General features: G+C 53.1%; 1 protein-coding gene across 1 annotated transcript; it reads left to right on the top strand.

Moving 5' to 3' along the window:
* The first annotated feature begins 1,686 nt into the window (after positions 1-1,686).
* Dbh (dopamine beta-hydroxylase) lies at positions 1,687-19,304 on the top strand. The gene is made up of 12 exons (XM_005346727.3): positions 1,687-2,037; positions 4,240-4,386; positions 6,295-6,552; positions 7,296-7,472; positions 8,535-8,637; positions 10,867-11,033; positions 13,546-13,689; positions 13,941-13,979; positions 14,447-14,506; positions 17,307-17,434; positions 17,824-17,983; positions 19,173-19,304. Exons 1-12 carry the CDS (start codon positions 1,687-1,689, stop codon positions 19,302-19,304), a joined length of 1,866 nt encoding a protein of 621 aa, XP_005346784.1.
* The last annotated feature ends 518 nt before the right edge of the window (positions 19,305-19,822 follow it).

The following is a 19,822-nucleotide window of genomic DNA, read 5'->3' as shown; positions in this document are numbered from 1 at the left end:
TTCCCTCTCCTGCTAACTACCAGGACTGGGTAATTGTTACTTCTGCAGTTGGCTGAATCACTTCTGCCAGCCTCCCAGCCTTGTTCCGAGCTGCAGAACGGGAGTGCTCTCTGAATCTGTTAAAAATAACCGTGTGTGCGACACTCTGCTGTTTACTAAGGACTGTGCTTCTCCTCCTCTGAGCGCCGAGCAAGCGCAACTGTTGCTCTCGCCCTGGATCCAGGAGAGAGACTCAGCTTGCTACAGTCAGGTTCCTGCCTTCTTAGGAGCCTGAGGCCATTAGGAGCCTCACTGCCCCAGGTGACCCCAGGGCTCACTGAACACCAGGCCGTGTCTGAGCAAAGCACACCCCCACCTCAGGGCATGCGACTCTTGTCCTGGCTTTGCAGAGCAATGCACAATGCACCTACTTAGCCCTGGACCTCTGTCTCTCAGCTTCCCAGGGGCAAGGCTGGGATTCCCTGGAAATGCCACCTGTGTGCAGGACTGGGGTCCCTTTTCATGGTGGGACAGAGCTCAGCACAGAATAGGCCTTGCTGCTGGAGGCTCAGGCTGAACAACTGTGTTTTTGAGAAAGCAGGAGGAAAAAGAGGGAGAGAAGGAAGGAGGGAAGGACTCGCAGCTCAGTTGAAGGGACCTGCAACCATAGTCAGGTGCAGAGGAGGGTGGCTTTGGATAAAAGCAGGAGGAGAAAGTAGAATTTGGGGGCAGGGACTGGTAGGGGCAACGGGGGCGGGGAGGCAGTAGTACATATCCAACTGTTTCTCATCACAAAAGGGAAAGGACAGAGCAATGGGAAGGTCCACACTTCAGATTGGTGGTCAAACGGGTGCAGAGGCCCTGTGGTAAGTATGGGAGAAATAGGATGGGGACCAGATGGCCTGAGAGACAAGAGGAAGTTGTACCTCTGAGAACTTTAGAGAGGAACAGGTGTGCCCCACCCTCCTGCTCCCTGAGGACTGTCCCCACAACCAGTCACCTCGCTGGGGGGGCCATCTCTCTATTCAGCTCCCTGTCTGCCTGCCCCATGCTGTCTTCTCCAGTGGCACCCCATGGCAATCTGTACCCCGGCGCTGCACCCACTCCTTCTGTAGCAGCCGTGGCGCCAGCTGGAGCCCGTGGGGAAACAGGAGAAAAAGTGGGAACAGCAGGCCTGGGAGAAAGTGTCTAAACATGGACTATTTGGGGACTGCCTTTTATTATCAGTTGGAAAGTTGGCCACCCTCCAGTATTGTAAAAAAAAAAAAAAAAAAAAAAAAAAAAAAAAAAAAAAAAAAACAAGCGCCAGAAGCCCACCAGTCACTGTCACCTGGAAAAGAGACCCTCAGATCTCAGGTGGATCGTGTATAGGGGGCCTAGCACCTGGCTGCCTGTGAGATGGCCACTAAGGCCTGGCTGGAGGCATCCTTAGGACCGATGGCTGCAGAGTAACTGTTTCCAACAGGCGTCAGAGCGTTGTTGGAGGACATCAGCTGTTCTGCTGTGATTGTCCTGATGATGTCCATGTGTCATTAGGGCCAATTAGGGGAGGATGGGAGCAAAGTGTTTGCCCCAGGGCACGGGCTGGTGGGAGGGCCACCAGGACAATTGAATTCCCCACCAGACAAATGTGATTAGGTGCAGCCTGGCCCAACCCCACTGGTCAGGCATAAATGCCCCGGTGGGGCTGGCGCACTCACCCCAGTCATGCCGGCTCACCGCACCCACCAGCGCTGCTGGAGCAGCCTCCCCAGCCCCAGTGTCCGTGAGGCTGCCTCCATGTATAGTACAGCTGTAGCCATCTTCCTGGTCATCCTGGTGGCTGCACTGCAGAGCTCCGAGCCTCCAGAGCACCCTTTCCCCTACCACATCCCCCTGGACCCCGACGGGATCCTAGAGCTCTCATGGAACATCAGCTACGACCAGGAGATCATCCACTTCCAGCTCGAGGTGCGAGGGCTGAGGGCTGGGGTTCTGTTTGGAATGTCAGACCGAGGTGAGATGGAGAATGCTGACCTCATCATCCTCTGGACTGATGGCAACAGATCCTACTTCGCGGTGAGTCCTCACCCACCTCGCTATCCTGCCCTCGTGCCCATACCCCCTAGCTGGCTATCTTCACACAGCTGTGTGCCACAACCCACAGTGGAAGCTTGCCTACTTCTGTGCATGGTGTCACTGATCTGAATTAAGCCTGTGTACCCCCGTCAGCATCAGAGGTGCACTCACTAGATGACGAAATGCTGGGCGGGGGGCTCTTCCTACAGTCCTTGACTGCACCTCCAAATAATAAACGCGGCATCCCAGGAAGGATAAGCACATATGGAGGTCCCACATGCCAGGCAGCACCCCCCATCACGTGAGCATAGACCCTCCCTATCCACCAGTTTTGCAAATAGCAGTTCCATGCCACACTGCCAGTGCATGCACACCTGCTGTGGGCCAGGTGGTAGCATGGGGTTTAGTAGAGCAGGCAGAACGCATGCTGACGTGGGGCACAGCACACACAGGCCTTCTGTGCTATACTCGACAGTGGTAGAATGCAGATGCAGCATGCTCAGGTGTAGGATAGCTCTACCCTCACCATGCAAGCTGAGCCTAGGCCAGGAGGAGGCATCTTGTTCCTCCTATTCAAAATTGACCTGAATGCATGCCTGCAAGGATGGCAAAGGTAGTCTCCTATGTGCTGGAGCAGCCTTCAGGGACACCCACAAGCTACGGGATGGTATTCAACTCTCTACACCCACAGGAAAAGGAAGATCAGAGATTCTCCTTATCAAATCGGGATGTACCTTCTTCATAACAGGCTAGCCTCAAATTTGTGTTAGTCCTCCTGCTCTGCTTCCCCAGTGTTGGGATTACACAGGAACACCTGACTAGGAGATGCCTTCTTGACCTGAGCGGGGCAGCCACTCTGCCTGTCCCATAGAGTCCTTTGCTCAGAGCTGTCAGGCAGGGTGACGGGGGTGACCGTACAGTGACTCTGGAGTCACAGAAGAGGCTTCCTGGGTCCCAGAGGGTTTGCTGCTCCTTTCCCCTCTTTCCAGGCAACCTCTCCAGGCTGCAGCTCCCACAGTCCTGGAAACCTGGTGTTTCACTTTTACACCCCTGCCTGCTAGGTTCATTTGCACAGCAAATTCCCTTGAATACAAATGTCAGATTTGGGAATTGGGGCTCCTTGGGCAACGGTATTCTCAGGAGCACACTCTAAACTCCCAGCTGCCTGTCTGGTTCTACTGCAAATTGGCAGGGTACCCAGCAGGAGGACCACACTGTTGTCCTCAAGGGAAATTTTTGCCAACTCCTTGCCTTTGCTAGCCCTGGAGGTAGGACTAAAGAGAAACAGCCCAAACAATCCTCACAGCAGAGACCCATGGGGTTCATGAGCCCATAGGGAGGCCCACTCACTGGGTGCCATCCTACAGCCTGCCTCTCTTGCACTGGCCGGGAGCCCTGCAGGGGAAGACAGGGAGACTGGGCCAGCGATCTAGGCTCTAGGGAAAAGCCCAGAGAAATACTCCAGCTGCCAGTGTGGCTAGGGCAGCCTCCCCAGCCCAGGCCTCAGTTTACTCTCTCCAGGCAAGGCTGGCACTAGAGTGAAGTAAGAGATGTCCAGGGAGCAGTACTTAAGGCAGTGTTTGCTCTCAATGTTATGCAAGTGTGAGATCGGTACCTGGGAGTGAGTGCCGCCTTAAATGCTGGCCTGCCTCTTTCCACTCTGGCTTCATCATCATCAGTCTGGGTCCAGGGCTCTAGCCTCAAATTTCTAACCCTGGTGTGCACTCCTGTCAGGAGCCTGGGCCACCTTAACAATGCCGTACAGTTCTGCACATGTCCCTTTAAAGCCTGAGAATTGGTTATGTCTGACTGTCCCTGGAATTCTTGGGCACCTGGTTCATGTGTGGTGGTTCTTAGGCACCTGTCTCATGTGTGACAGATTGGAAGGAAACTAAGTTGGGCTGCAGCTTCAGACAGGAGGGGCGACATAGGTAATATGGGGGCTAGGAAACATGGTGAAAGGGTGGACTTATCACCTGGCATACATACACCCGGCCCTGGGTTTGAACCCCAACATAGAAAAGGAATGAAACAGTTAAGATCTGACAGGAGTGAGGTTCAGCATCTCCCTAGCCCCACTGTGTGTTCCCACGGAGCTGGTGACTCACAAGGAGTCTGGAAGTGATCTCTACTGAAGAAGAACAACCATACTCTACCGTGCATGTGCCCCTTCCTGCTTGGACCCTGAGCCTGTCTCTGCAGGATGCCTGGAGTGACCAGAAGGGGCAGCTCCATCTGGATGCCCAGCAGGACTATCAGCTGCTCCAGGTACAGAGAACTCCTGACGGCCTATCCTTGCTCTTCAAGAGGCCCTTTGTCACCTGTGACCCCAAGGATTACCTCATTGAGGTAAGCTGTCCAGTCCAGGAGCACAGTTTGCCTGAACCGTCCCTGCATCCTACAGGGCTCTCTCAACTTGGGAAGCCCAAGGTGGGGCCTACACACAGGGAAAGAAAGCCCACTAGGCCTATGGAAGCTGTTTTGAGAGGCTGTAGCTCTGCCAGCAGCATGAGTCTCCAAAGAAGCAGCTCCCTGTGGACATGTAGTCAGTGTTCTTTCCAAATGTGAGTGGTGTGCGGAGCCCTCTTGCTCTGGGATGTAGTTCTAGCCAGATCCCATTACCGTGTCAGTAGCCCAGCATACCTGGCTTTCTACTCTACCCCATTGCTAACTTGCTGTGAAGCTCAGGACCAGTCCCTTTCTCCCGAAACCTCAGCCTGCTGCCTATAAAATAAGACCAGGAGCAACTGGATTCCCAACATGGAAGGCCAAAACACCTGGGTTTCTTAGCTGGTCCGCAGTTAGGAAAAGCCAGTCCATCTTGCCCCTGATGGGACCCTGGCATTCTTGTTATCTTGGTTAATCTTTCCTGACCATACTGGCAGGGGCTGGCAGTTTGTGCCCCTGTCTTAATTTATGGCTGAGAGACAGAGTGGAGATGCTGGTGCCACGGGAAGAGACTCACTACTCACAGTCCCAGGGAAAGGCCCCCACAGCACATGGGAAGCACTAGGCTCAATTACTGGGTAGAAGCAAGGGCAGACCCCTGGCAATGTGTTTTACAGGGCAAAGGCTAGGAGGGGCCTGGGAAGCACCAGGCTGGATAATTGTGACCCTTCCAGGTTACAGAGAGCTCTCTGTTTGCCCTTCCTGGCCCTGAGGCAATTTAGGGCAGGGGAGATACTAGCTGGGAGCAGAGGTTTGAACAAAGAGTTGGTTAGTGATTTGGACTTACCTGGGCTACAGAATTTGGGAAGTGGTACATACCCATTCTAAGGCTGGATCTCAGGAATGAAATAAGTAACTTCGGCCATTTGCTTAGATCTGTGATTGATTAATGGACATCAAACAGACAAATCTGGAATCCTTGGAAACAGATGAGAAACTGAGTCCAGGGAAAGGCTAGACTAACCTACTAGCTCTTGGCACAAAGAGGCTAGAGCAAGGCCATTGGAAATGGGTCATCTGGGTCCCCACCCTCCCACAGGCAAGGCTAGAGCAGTCAGAAAACCTTCAAGAATACGCTATAAGCAGGCTGATGTTTGCATGTTCTGGGGACAGAGACTTCTACATAGAATTTGCATGGTGTCCTCCCCAAGAGCAGACCATGGGGATCCTACCAACCAGAGCACACTGGTTGCCCACCACGAATGTGCATCCATTAGTACCCAGAAAGCATCCACAGGCGTTTCCAGCAATGTATCCACCCAAAGCTACCAGTCTCCATCCATAGCAACCAGGCCAGCTCCATCTATGCATTCTGGGTGGGCCCTCTGGCAAGGTAATGTCCTACTGACCTTGTCTAGCTCCTGAGGTTTGGGGGGAACTAAGTCACACAGTTCACTGCCAAACTCTAGGATCCCCAGACTTGTTTTTTTACTCCCAAAGTGGTCACTAATCCCCTTAGGTGTTAAACCAACTAGAAGAAATACCTCTTCCCTGCCCCCCAGTCACCCTGAGGTTCATTCATAGAGGAAGTAGGTATCCCAGCCTGCCTCACAACAGGGCCCAGAGGTTGGATGCATGAATGGATGCTAAGCAAAATCAAAGAGTGTGTAAGAAAGACGAAAATGTTTGTTGGGCAGAGACAGGATTCCAGAAGCAGCCTGGGGCCAGGCAGAGCTTCTAATCTTCTCATTTGCCAAGCTGACAGAGAGTGAGGAACTTTACCTGGTAGGAGTGGATGGGCAGGGACATGGCTCCCTTGGCTCATGGCTGAGCTTATGTTGGCTCTGAGTGGTTCTGTCTGGGCTGCAGGATGACACTGTCCACCTCGTGTATGGTATCCTGGAGGGGCCATTCCAGTCGCTGGAGGCCATCAACACCTCAGGCCTGCATACGGGATTGCAGCGCGTGCAGCTTCTAAGGACTGAGGTCCCCACTCCAGACATGCCTGCGGATGTACAGACCATGGAGATCCGGACCGCGAACGTTGTCATCCCTGACAATGAGACCACATACTGGTGCTATGTCACTAAGCTGCCCACAAACTTCTCTCGACACCACATCATCATGGTATGCAGGGGCCCAGTTGCTCTGCTTCCCACCAGGGGCCCAAGAGCTATTGTAGTCCTCTTGGTGCATGAATCTGCAGTATTGCCCTGGCCCTCTGTGACCCTGTCATTGTCTGCCTCAGGGACCCTGTATTCCTGTCTTACCTGCCTGAACCAAAGCAATATATATTTTTTTAAATTTCTGAGATTGCCCTTGAGGCTAGAAGTGTTGTCAATTTTTCCGGCAACCTCCCTTCCTGTTAAAGTGGCTCATTGCAACTGCTCCAAAGCTGCAACTAGGGACTTCCTCAAAGTGCTGCCCAGAACCAGATACTGTCCCTATTCTAGAAGAGGAAGAATAACCCAGAAAGGTCTTGTGAGTACCCAGGGTCACACAGCACAGCAAAGGGTAGTCTGGTTGTGTAGCTATGCTTGAGGTCCCAAGCTTTAACCTTGAGGCTTCTCTTGCTTCCCAATGGAGCTTGCTTCCCAGGAACACAGAGTCACCCCATTCATACAAGGACAGCTGCCTTCCTAGTTCCACCTTACCAGGGGTAGTCTATGTGGGTCCCTACCTCCTTCCCCAGAGCTCTTCATGGGTTGTGGAACTTCCTGTCTCTGGATTGGCAGTCCTCGGCACCTGAAGCTGCCTCACTTACCCTTCTCATTTATATACAGTTGAGCAGATGAGGACCAGCTGGTCCAGCAGAGGGGGGGTGGGGGTGGTACTGGGCTCCCGGCTCAGGGTGTTCTGTTCCCCTGCAGTATGAGGCCATTGTCACCGAGGGCAATGAGGCCCTGGTGCACCACATGGAGGTCTTCCAATGTGCATCTGAGTTTAAGACCATTCCCAGCTTCAACGCACCCTGTGACTCCAAAATGAAGCCTAATCAACTCAACTACTGTCGCCATGTGCTGGCTGCATGGGCCCTGGGGGCCAAGGTATGTACATAGTGCTACATGCCTGCTCTAGTTTGCTTTCTGTGGCTGGGACAGGGGAGGAAAGGACTTACTTGGCTTGCATTGCCGGGTCACAGTCCATCATAGAGGGAAGTCAAGGCAGGAACCCAAGGCAGGCCTGCTTGATATTCTGTCATCCCCTCTGACGAAGGAACTCATAGCCAAGGAAGTATAGCAGGGATCCTTGGAGGATACTGTTTACAAGCAGGTTTGCAGACCAGTTTATACTCAGATAGCTTTCTTACACCGTCCAGAGAATGGCATTGCCCACAGTGGGCTTGACCCTCCTATGTCAGTTAAGAATCAAAACAAACCTCGTAGACAAGCCCATAGGCTGCCCCTCCTATATCAAGAAAGAATCAAGATAAATTTCATGGATATGCCCACAGGCCAATCCAATGTAGGTAATTCCACAGCTGATATTCTCTTGGGATGATTCTAGGCCTTGTCAATTGGACAGTTTAAAGTTACTTAAGATGGCATTACGTCATCCCCAGGCCTCCTTTGACGTCCTTAGGACTTTAACTCCCTGCACCCACATCCTAAAAGGACCCGAGAGAGATGGAAAGGGGGCGCGCAAGGCCCTCAACAGCCCCAGTAGCCTCTAGGATTCTTGAGCTTTACTGTTCTTTGGAGCCACAAAGGCTCCTTCCAGCCTTCTGGGGAAAGGCACGCGACCTTGAGTGTATACCTCTCACAGGCACTGCCACTGCTGCAGAGATCTGGGGCCCGTGCACAGCATGATCTTCCTGCGGCAGGGCAAGCTGTCGGCAGACTCTGCCCAAGAGTCTCACCCGACCCTTTCCCTGGCCTACACCAGACGATGGTGAGGGTGGGACCGGAGGATCTGGGAGGAGCTCAGTCCAGTCTCAGTGCCCTCCTGGTAGGGTCATCTATGTGTGACAGCAAAGGCTGTTAGCTCCAGGAGAGCTTCCTTCTAATCCAGTCACTTGCCGATATCACCAGCTTCTGCTCAGGCTCCAGAAGCTGGGCAGGTTTGTCCCAGGCTCCCCTAAAGACCGCTGTCATATATCCCTGTCCCAGGCATTTTACTACCCAGAGGAAGCTGGTGTCGCCTTCGGGGGCCCGAACTCTTCCCCGTATCTCCGACTGGAAGTTCACTATCACAACCCAAGGCACATACACGGTAAGAGTGTGGAGAGCACATCTTCCCACCCCACTTGGTCTCCTCAGAGACGCTTGAGTGCAGCTTGTCCAGACAGAGAGGACACAGGGCGTGTGCATGCCAGAGACATCACAAGCATTTCGCCCTTCGTCTACAGTATTGTGGTCAGCAACCTAATGAGTTCCCAGGCCGCGTTATGGGTGGCCCCTCAAGCCAGGGCTCTGATTGACTAGTGATGTCTGCCATAGACAGTGCTTGGTGCTGTGCTGTTGAGCTCCTGAACACCCAGTGAAGACGGAGCCCCACAGATCCCATGTGGTGGGCAAGATGTCAAGTCTACCTCTTCCCAGGGTTGCCAAGCAGACCTTAGATCCTGAAGGCCAAGGATCTGTGGCCAGTCCAGCCAGGTGCTGACTGCTCAGGACCAGGTTCTTTCCCCAGTTCATGGCATGTGTTTAGACAGCCTAAGCTGTCTAGTTAGCTTAGAAATGCCCAGGGCAGAACCACACCTGCCCACCTGTTCCTAATCCCCTGCCTGAGTGGAGTTGGAAAAAAGCAGCGGACAGCTTGCTGGGCCTGAGAATACTTTGTTAGGCAAGGGAATCTAGACATAATCATGCTGCAAAGAGCTTCTAGAAGAGAGACAAGGTGTGTGTGTGTGTGTGTGTGTGTGTGTGTGTGTGTGTGTGTGTATCTGTCTGTGTGTATCTGTGTGTCTCTGTGTGTGTATCTGTGTGTCTGTGTATATGTGTGTCTGTGCGTGTGTATCTGTGTATCTATGTGTCTATGTGTGTATCTGTGTGTCTCTGTGTGTGTATCTGTGTGTCTATGTGTGTATCTGTGTGTCTATGTGTGTATCTGTGTGTTTGTGTGTGTGTATCTGTGAGTCTATGTGTCTGTCTGTGTGTCTGTATATCTGTGTGTCTGTGTGTGTGTCTATCTGTGTGTCTGTGTGTATCTATGTGTCTATGTGTATGTCTGTGTGTTTATGTGTATGTTTGTGTGTGCACATCTGTGTGTGTGTGTCTGTGTTCATATTTGAATGCAAGGGAAAGGCAAGGACTCGTGAAAGGGTCCACGTGATGGGATTGGAATTTTGGTAGCATTTAGTAGGGATCTTGAAGGCACAGCGCATTCTCAGTTAAGGACAAAGGAAGTCATCCTTATGGCTAGATCACCCCATGCCTGAAGGTGAGCAGCTTGAGGGGTCATTAAGGGAGTTGACAGAGGACACCACATCAGAAACTAAATATTTCTTTGCTCTTGTACCCCATTTTCCATCAAACGTCCTCACTTCCTTCCTCTCCCCCCTCCCTCTTCCTCTTCCTCGCTCCTTCCTTTTGAATAAGACATGTCCTCATCTGTGCACATGAGGAACAGAAAGGGCCTGATAGACATAGACAGCAGCCATAGTAAGACAGGAGCAGCCCCTGCACCCCGCTCCCAGCTGGGTGTGGACACTGCCTGTGCAAGTTTAATGATGCGAGCGACTTTCTCTCCAGGCTGTATAAGCAATGCCGCTGCTGCCGCAGGAATTATCTACAGCATGCAGGGGAGGTGAGATGGCTGGGGCCTGAGCACCATGGGGGATTTATTGCTCATTTAAAAGCGGAGAGCAAATGGATTTTTGAAAACTCCCTGGGCATCAGGGAAGTCTGTCTCCCCTCATTGTCTGCATATGTATTTATGGATCTTTTGCCAAATATAAGGGTGCGCCTGTCAGTTGGTGAATTCTGAGACGGGCTGCTTTTCTATTAATATCAAAATCCATGGTTATCTCATTATTTAATCCCCATTTAAATTTTAACCAATTGCGGCTTCTTTTTATTATTTGCCTCTGATGTCATCAGCCCAGAGATACAAGGGGCTGCTTGAGTTTGGATGTTGTTGGCTTGAGGAACAAGGGAGGTAAAGACAGCAAAAGGGAGGTGCCCTCAGATTCAATGAGAAGATGCCCAGAGCCTGCCAGCAACATCCTGCATCCCAGCCAGTTGGTCCTGGTGTGGGGGCCCAGTTCAACTGTTCCCAGAACTTTGGTTTTAGGTGGAATCTTCCACTCAGCCTCCAGCTTTGGCTTCTCCATCTGTAGATGGGAACAATGGAAACTCCCATCGAGGTGACAGGTGACCTGAGAGCAGCTTTTGGCCCCACTCTTTCTTGCTCTCTTGAATCAGAAAGCGTGACCAAGCACAGGGTCCCCTAAGGGGTGGCTCAGGGGCTGCTGCTCACTACCTGCTGTCCCTTCCCCAGGCCGACATGACTCCTCTGGCATCCGCCTATACTACACAGCCACTCTCCGGAAATACAATGCAGGCATCATGGAGCTGGGCCTGGTGTACACGCCCGTGATGGCCATCCCCCCTCAGGAGACTGCGTTTGTCTTGACTGGCTACTGCACGGATGAATGCACCAGGGTGGTGAGTGGATTGGTTCCCTGCCGCTTGCGCTGACCAGGGGAGGGCAACACGAGATGTTTCGGACCCCTAACCTGGAATCAAGATTGTCTGAGTCCCTGCACCCCCATCTCCAGCAAGAACTGGGCCATGCCCGTGCACCCACACTTCCGGATGCCACTTTTAAAATTTGTATTTTTGTGTGTGATTATATGCCGTGTGTGTGTGTGTGTGTGTGTGTGTGTGTGTGTGTGTGTGTATCTCTGCAGAGACCAGAAGAGGGCAGTGGATCTCCTGGAGCTGGAGTTAGGTGGTTGTGAGCCTCCAGACCAGGGCACTGGGAACGGAACCCAAGTCCTCTCTCTGGAAGAGCAGCAAGCAGTATTACTTGCTGAGCCATCTCTTCAGTGAACCCCATACAGCACATTTTTAACTGGTTTTTTTATGGGAGTATCAAAACTTCCAAATGGGACTCATCTTTTACAGGCTACCCAGCCCCCATCATGCCATGCTTCAGTACCAGACAGGGACTAGAGGAGTCAGCAAAGTGCCTAGTGCATCCCTGAGGCTGTACAAGTACAGGGTGATACAGCAGGGTAAAGCTGATGGGCCCCTGGCTTCTGCAGTAAGTAAGCATGGCTCCTAGGCTGTGCCAGGGAGCTCTGATCCTCAGCTATGATGCTGTCATAACTGGGCTCACTTCTCCCATAGCAAGAAGTTGCAATGGATCTGGTGTAAGACACGTCCTGCCATGGGGGTCTAGAGGATCCACAGGTCTCAGTAAGGGTAGGGACAGCCCCCAGTGGGGGTCTCACAGAACTCTCTAGACTGTCTTGTCTGTGATGCCTCCCCACTCATACTACAGGCAGGAAGTTGTGGCATTCCTCCGTGGTTTGGGAGGCAGGCAAGTGCACAGACCTGTAGCTCTCCCTTGTTTGTAGTCTCTGCTCATTTCTGCCAACATCTGCTCTTGCCCCTTGTAAGGATCTCGGGCTGGCTGCCATGGGCCTTGCTGTCTAGAGCTCTTTTACTATCACAGATGTGACTTCACTGTCTGCTATGTGTCTTGTGTTCTCTGCTGGCTGCCGCTTCTTACAATGGCTTGTCAGGGAAGTGTAGCTAGGCCTGGATCACAGACAGGGAGACACAAATCGGCCAAGGGAGGACACAGATCCCAAAGCTGCACCGCGCAGCCAGGTTGCTTTGTTGCAGAGCCCATAGTGAATTCCCCTTCCCAGCATATTCATGGGTTGACACCTGTTCTTGGGTCCTCCCTACCTGAGCACCTGATCTTTCAAGTATTAGCTCGGCCCAGTGTTCTCAGGCTAAAACTCTGGACACATCAGTTCTTTTTCTCAATCAAAGACTAGCCTGAGACCAGGATGAGAAATCAACCTCCCTCCCCAGTCAAAACAGACAGGTCAGACAGGTGATGCTGGCTTCTGAGACCTGTGTCCACATCCCAGCACACGCCTGCATCCCACGTTCCGTAGTAGTGATCCTGGGCCCGGCATACATGCCGTCACAGATGTAGTCACGAAGGTCCCTGGTTTTCTTTTTAAGAGGGATAAAGATATCCACAATGTGAAGGGCAGGGCCAGTACCTGACAAGCAAGACAGAAGGTTCAGAAGTAAAGACATAGAAAGCTCAGCTGTCCAGGGTCATCCACTGCCAACTGTCAGCACCAAGATCTTCAGCTCTGGCTGGCAGCATCAAAGAAGCAGAGGACCATGGCAGGGCGGCAGAGAGGTGGAAGAGTTGTCAGGCTTGATACATCTGAGAAAACTTTGTATCGAAAGGCACAGATTAGGAAAACCGCTGGAAGATGTGTGTTGATGAGGAAAGGAGGGCTGGTATCTTTCCCCCGCTGGCTTAGAGATGAGCATCATTGCTCTTGACCAGGGTCACGTTGACCTCAGAGACCATGTGGTCTCCTTTTGTGAACAGGGCACTCCGAGGCCTGCTGGGGGCCTTGAACATGGTCGGAATTGCAGCACATAACTGACAGGAAACCCACAAAGAAGGGAAGTCCTGTCCAGTCAACAGGGAACAGGCCTCTTCTGGCTGAGGAGAAAGAGAATTCAGTCTTCAGGCACTCCAAGGAGCCCAAGGACAGGGGTGTCATTGGCCCTGAATGCGTTCACGTCTGGCTGCTGGTTGGGGCTTGTTGCTTCAAAGTCTTGGGCTTCTGGCCACAGTCCTCTCTTAAACAAGCCACTCTCGTCGGGCGATGATGGCGCATGCCTTTTATCCCAGCACTCGGGAGGAAGAAGCAAGTGGATCTCTGTAAGTTCGAGGCCAGCCTGGTCTACAAGAGCTAGTTCCATGCCAGGCTCTAAAACTACAGAGAAATCCTGTCTAAAAAAAACAAAAAACAAACAAACAAACAAAAAAAACAAAACAAAGCAACAACAAGCCACTCTCTGGCAGGTTTATAATAGAGAGCAGAAAGAACCATCTAGAAAAAGCCAAGGGTTGTTCTGGCAAGCCAAGGGTTGCTGCTCTGCTCTAGGCCTGACTGTGCCCCTCCCACAGGCGCTGCCAAACACTGGAATCCGCATCTTCGCCTCACAGCTCCATACACACCTGACCGGCAGGAAGGTGATCACTGTGCTCGCCCGGGGTGGCCAAGAGAGTGAGATCGTGAACAGAGACAACCACTACAGCCCCTTCTTCCAGGTGGGGACCTGCCTGTTATCAGCCTCCCAGACCTTCCGTTTCCCAGGGCTGTCCTCTGACCTTTGGTGGGGGAGCCTGGCCAAGCCACTGGGTGTCAACAATGTCTTGGTGACAACTTGATTGATCTTGTCTCCTCCCGATTGGAGCCCATACTTAGTCCCCACTCCCCGGAGAGATTGAGGCAGAAATGATAACCCAGGGTGTCTGGACGAGGGCCCACAGCTCTCTCACCTCTGTCTTCCCCACTCCAGGATATCAGAATGCTGAAGAAGGTTGTGTCTGTCTTGCCGGTGAGTGAATATCCAACAGGGACAGTTGCCCGGGGCCGGGGATATTTGGAGAACACTGTGCCCAAAGAGAGAGAGAGAAAGAAGTAGGCCAGGAGAGAGTCTCTGGGCAGGCACAGCAGGCCTGGGAGAAGTTCATGTGGACTTCATGGAACAGAAGGGACATTGCCTTCTAGCTTCAGCTGAACTACAGTTCCTAAGAGTCTCACCCCCTGAGAATGCTAGAGAGAGATGGGGGTGCCAAGATGCAGTCCTTGCCCGTGCAGAGGCTGGAGCTCTGATACGGTCAGTCAGGCCACTAATAGAGAGAAACCCCAGGGATACTTAGATGTGAGCCTCAATGGGGAGGGTTCTGGGTTCCTCGCGGGAGATCACACATCCCCGTGACTTGGTCACCAGGAGGATGAGCTGAGCACACCTGTCAGCGCTGAGTGGGCAGGTGCTAATGTGTCTGCCACCTCACTCTTCAGGGGGACGTACTCATCACTTCTTGCACTTACAACACGGAAGGCAGGAAGCTGGCCACCGTGGTAAGTCACACTGGCTTGTCCCGCGCCCCCCCCCCACCCAGAAAGAGTCTGAGTAAAGATTTCTAACCTTTCCTGTGGTTGAGTGTAGGCTGCCAGAGGCAAACCTCTTCCTCTCGCATTCCCTGAATGGACCAGATACTCTCAGGCCATGCTTCTAGATCCCTGTCTCGCAAGCAATCCTCCTCCCCCAGATCCCCAGTGCTTATTATCCAAGCAGCATGCATGCTGGGCTCTACACTGCCCCCCCCCAAGGAAGTGATGCTGTCAGTACAGCTTCAGGGCCTCATCTCAGAGCCACTACAGTGAGTTCTCATCGGCATCCATGCCAGTGTCTCTCTGGCAAGGCAAGGAGCCAAGAAGCACTGTGGAGCTCCAAGTCCATCCGGGGAGACAGGTCACGTCTGCTACAGGAGAAGCAAAGCAACGGGGACACAGAAATTTCACCCCAGGACATCACCCAGAAATGACAGGAGGGTTGTGAGCTCAGGGGTAGAGCCAGGGAGAGACGGAAAAGAGCTCTACACAGGGGCATGTGCCAGAAGCCCCAGAGGATAATGGTTCTCAGGATGGGGTGATGTTCAGTTAAGGCAGGGTGGAGATGCGGGTAGCACCAGGCAGGTGGATGTGGCTGGCCACTCCAGAGAAGTGACACAGGTCTTCTTTTGGCTGGACTGTGGATAATCCAAGGAGGAGAAGCACCTCGAGGGAGGACTATTTTCAATGTAAGGTGTGCAGGAAATGTCTCATCCATTTGGGACCCATTGGGCAGGGAGAGGGACACTTTCCATAGCTGTCTTGGGTCACCACTATTCCCAGCCATTAGTCCCACTGACCTTTTTTCAAACATTAACTTTATTTTATGTGCATTGTTCTGAAGGTGTCAGATTCCCTGGACTTACAGACAGTTGTGAGCTGCCATGTGGGTACTAGGAACTGAACCCAGATCCTCTGGAAGGGCAGTCAGTGCTCTTAACCACTAAGCCATCTCTCCAGCCCCTCCCACTGACCTTTTCATTGATCCTTGAGCACCCAACAATTAACACATCAACTGTGATGCTCAGAGTGGGCCAGACCTCGGGCTACATCCCACCCTGGCACCCCTGCACCCCAGGATCTCCCACCGATACTCTAGCACTAACGTCTGCACAGTGACCCACGCCTTCTGCCAAGGTCCAGGGTTTCCCGTTCTGTTTCCCATGTGCTCTTTAAATAGCTTTATTGTGAGATGATTCCCACACCGCACAGCTGAAGTGTGTGAAGTGTGCAGCTCGTTGCCTGGAAGCACACGCACAGATCCATGCACACCATCAACCCACAGCTGTCACCCCCCCCCCATCCCCTCGCCCAGCCCAACAAACAGATCTGCTTGCTCTGTCCCGGATATTTCTCATCACTGGGTTGGCATGATATGCAGCCTTCTCTGACAGGGTTGTTTTCCATGCGTTTAATCCATCCTAGTTTCATGTCGGCCTCAAAGGCAGGCGTTTCCCCCCTGTGCTTTCATAGGCATCATCTCCTTCCTGCAGGTACGTCTGCTGCGGGTGGGGGCGGGGAGGCACTTGCCAGTTGTTGGTGGAAGGGAGCCCCCAGGCCTGCTCTGCCACAAGTGTTTCTGCCAGGGCTGTGTTCCTGTCTTGCCAGCTTCATGGCTAAGAACTAGTGCCTCACGTGTCCCAGGATGTTCATGGCCGTGGTCCAGCAAGCACCTAAGATCTCAGATCGTTAAAAGACGAGATGCCTCCTGATGACTTCTTAGGGTGGCTCTATCTGGGATCTGAGGGAATGGGAGGCAGACATGAGCTTTCTGGTTCTGACAACCTGAGGATCTAAAGAGATGGTGGTGGCCTTTGAATGCAGCTTCCGTCCCAAAGTGAGGCAGGAGGGGAAAGCAATCCAGGCCCTGTTCTCATTCTTGATCTCTGAGGTGGCAGAGCTAGGTGGGAGAGGGGAGATTGGGGGGGGGGTGTCTCATGCCCACTGAGGGCAAGCAAACACTACAGGAAGACCCATATGGCACACGGGGGCCAGTCCAACTTCTTATTGGTGAACTTCCTTCTCCCGTACCTCCAGAGAGCTACCCCAGGCTCTCTGCACTCAAGGAGGGGCCACTGAGTTCTATACCACCCATGTGGTCTGTCATGAAGCAGCGAAGGCCTTTCTCCCCTCAACTGTTCTGATCAGTCAAATAAAACCTCCCTCCCCATATCATGTTCACGAAGAGCCAGGATCCTCGAGGGAGGCTGGGACAGTCTTGGGCTGGGCTCCCTGCCTGGTTCCTGACCCTAATGTAGGATTCCTTCTCCCATCAGGGCCAGTTCACGACATGTGTGAGCAGGAAGTGTAGGGATGTCATCCACTCAGTCCCTCCCTTTTTGTGGATGGGTGGCCCAGGGGCTGGAGACTATTCCAGATCCTAGCGCCTCTGAAGTGCCAACGTGTCTGGTGGCCAGCGAGGTCTGCAAGGTGAAGGGAGGTCAGCTCCCACTGGAGACCACAGGACTTGTCTCCTGTCCCCTAAGACTTGGTTGTTGTAACCCATAAGGCAAGAACAGCAAAGCTCTGTCTCCGTTTCTGTTTTCTTCTCACCCATCTGATGTTCGTTCATTGGGTCTGTCTCTCTTGCTGCTAGCAGATGCCACGAGAGGGTGACCTCCCTCCTGGCTCTATCCTGGGGACTTGGATGCCACGCTGCTGCAAGCGGATGAGCACGCTGGGTAACAAGTCGCCATGAGAAGGCTCCAGGCAGACTGAGGTTGAGTGACGTGCTGAGGGCTGACGCGGGGTTTTCTCTCGCCTGCAGGGGGGGTTTGGAATCTTGGAGGAGATGTGTGTCAATTATATACACTACTACCCCCAGACCGACCTGGAGCTCTGTAAGAGCGCCGTCAACGACCGCTACCTCCAGAAATACTTCGACCAGGTGAACAGGTGATGTGCGGCTTCTTGCTTGCTGCCCCTGGGAAACCCTACACAGAAAATCTCCTTGCCCTGCCCCATGCTCTCTCCTCTTAGGAGGCTGGGTGGCCAAATATAGGGAATTTAAGCTAAGTTCTTGGAGAAAGTTAGTGTGCCTGCCATCAGACCTATGTGTCCCTGGGAGTGCCTTTGGCAGATATCACTAGTCTCCTGACTTACAAGCAGTCCCCAGAACAGCCACTGTCAACCACCAAAGGTAACATCAAAGACAGAAGCAGAGCCAGGACAGCGTCTTAGGCAATGGATAAAGGGGGCGAGGCTGGAGAGGAAGGTGATGCAAGAGCAGCTGTGGGGAGACCCTCTGCTCTGTCTTTAAGCTGAGTAACTGACTTGCCTTCCAGTTTCAGCAATGGGGAGGTCTGCACCTGCCCTCAGGCCTCTGTCCCCGAGCGGTTCAGCTCCGTGCCCTGGAACTCTTACAACCGTGAAATGCTCAAGGCGCTGTACCGCTTTGCCCCCATCTCCATGCACTGCAACAAGACTTCAGCTATAAGCTTCCAGGTACGACAGCAGGGGAACGGTGGGTCACAGCACCAATGCAGCACTCACTCATCCCCTATCCAATACCCAACAAGCCCCACTGCTGCCTGAATCTCCAATCCCAGGTCTGCCCAGATCCTGAGGAGGACCCCAGGGGTGTTGGTAAGGGATCCTGAGCCACACACAAGCAGCACCCACATGTGATGGAAAAAAATAATCAGATAGTGACAGCCAGATGGATGGTGAGGGGACAGGCCAGCAATACTGCCAGGAAGGACAGGGAGGCCACTTCTCCTGGGCACAATAAAACAGGAGACTAACTTCAGTCTTATCTGAATGGTGTGTGAGCGAGTGCCAGCAATCTGCCCAGGGCATAAAAATAGAGCTCTGGCCAAGGGGAGGAAAGAAACCAGCATTCTGTGACAGCAGCCCCACAGCCCCACAGCCCCACAGCCCCACAGCCCCACAGCCCCACAGCCCCACAGCCCCACAGCCCCACAGCCCCACAGCCCCACAGCCCCACAGCCCCACAGCCCCACAGCCCCACAGCCCCACAGCCCCACAGCCCCACAGCCCAGCGTCTCCCTCTTTATCTGAGTCCTGCTGGGATTCAAAGGTACCTAATTTATTTCCCAGCGGAGCCAGCCAGCAGCGGCAGTGCCAGCCCTGCCAGCCCAGAGCGCAGGTCAGCAGACCAGCCTGCTGCATTAGGCAGGGGAGTCAGGCACTGCGGCGGGGAGGGGGTGTGTGTGTGTGTGAAAGGTCCTTTCCTGGCAGCAGTTGGATGCTAGGTTCATTACTAACCCAAACACCCAGCCCATGGGGAGGCTTGCTCACCCCGGAGCAGTTTGGAGCACTATGGGATGTGGCTGGATCTTAGCTTTTGTAAAAGCCTTGCTGGAGGACAGCAGCTAACACTGCAGCCTGCCTCCGTGGATTCTGATCCCTTCCTCAGGTATATAACTGAGTGAAGAGGCAGGCATGGAGGTAGAGAAGCCTGGAGGGTTCCAGGTTCTTGACCAGAGAACACAGTAGCATGGAAGAGGGACATGGATCCTCGGGTGGTAACCCTCAAAGGGTGACTTGGAGGAGGTGGGGAGTGTTCAGCATGGGATACATGAATTTAAGGACAAGAATCCAACCAGCTAGGAAGACAGTACCCTGACTGGCCCCTCCAGCGTCGGTTTACCTTCTGGTCCCTTCCTTACAGGGTGAGTGGAATCTGAAGCCTCTGCCTGAAATCACATCCACACTGAAAGAACCCACCCCGAACTGCCCCACCCACCAGGCTGTGAGCTGTACTAACTCCACCACGGTCAGCATCCACTGGGGCAGAGACTAAGGAGGGGCCTGTTCTTCAGACCCTCTTCATGATGTCCCTGTGGGCTCACACCAGTTCTGTGTACCCCCTTTTGAAGACTCCTCTTCATAGAATAGTGCCGTTCACCTAGGAGGAAGGGGCATGTCACCCTGGAGACACCTGTGTGACTGAGACCATCCCATGAAGTCTAACTGGACAGAACGAACCTGGCCACATCAGGGCTGCCTCCATGTAGAGACGACTTGCTATGGGGTCCAGATTCAGCACTGCAGACCTCCCTTGCCTCAAGAACAGCCTTGCCAGGCTGGGTGCAGACTCCCTAAGCCTCCCAGTCCCCACCCTGTTGGTCCTCCAATGGTGACTTTTGTTGGTGTTTACCATGACAGCCCCGTTTAAACAACTCTTTGCCTAGTGGCTCATGTTTCCCAGTGGGTGGCTTCCCTGCGACAAGACAGGACAAGGCATTTAGCTAGTTAGAGACTCACCAGGGGAGCTCACTTCATGGCAGAGTAAATAGATATTTTCGCCCACCTAGAGGG

Source organism: Microtus ochrogaster, chromosome 4 (assembly GCF_000317375.1).
Source record: "Microtus ochrogaster isolate Prairie Vole_2 chromosome 4, MicOch1.0, whole genome shotgun sequence".
NCBI classification, from domain to species: domain Eukaryota; kingdom Metazoa; phylum Chordata; class Mammalia; order Rodentia; family Cricetidae; genus Microtus; species Microtus ochrogaster.
Note: the sequence above shows the minus strand (reverse complement) of the source record. Positions and strands in the feature narration are given on the sequence as shown.

Coding starts and splice junctions, on each gene's coding strand:
- Dbh (XM_005346727.3), top strand. CDS start 1,687: ATGCCGGCTCACCGCACCCACCAGCGCTGCTGGAGCAGCCTCCCCAGC. Junction 2,038..4,239: donor GCAACAGATCCTACTTCGCG/GTGAGTCCTCAC, acceptor CTGTCTCTGCAG/GATGCCTGGAGTGACCAGAA. Junction 11,034..13,545: donor CGGATGAATGCACCAGGGTG/GTGAGTGGATTG, acceptor CCCCTCCCACAG/GCGCTGCCAAACACTGGAAT.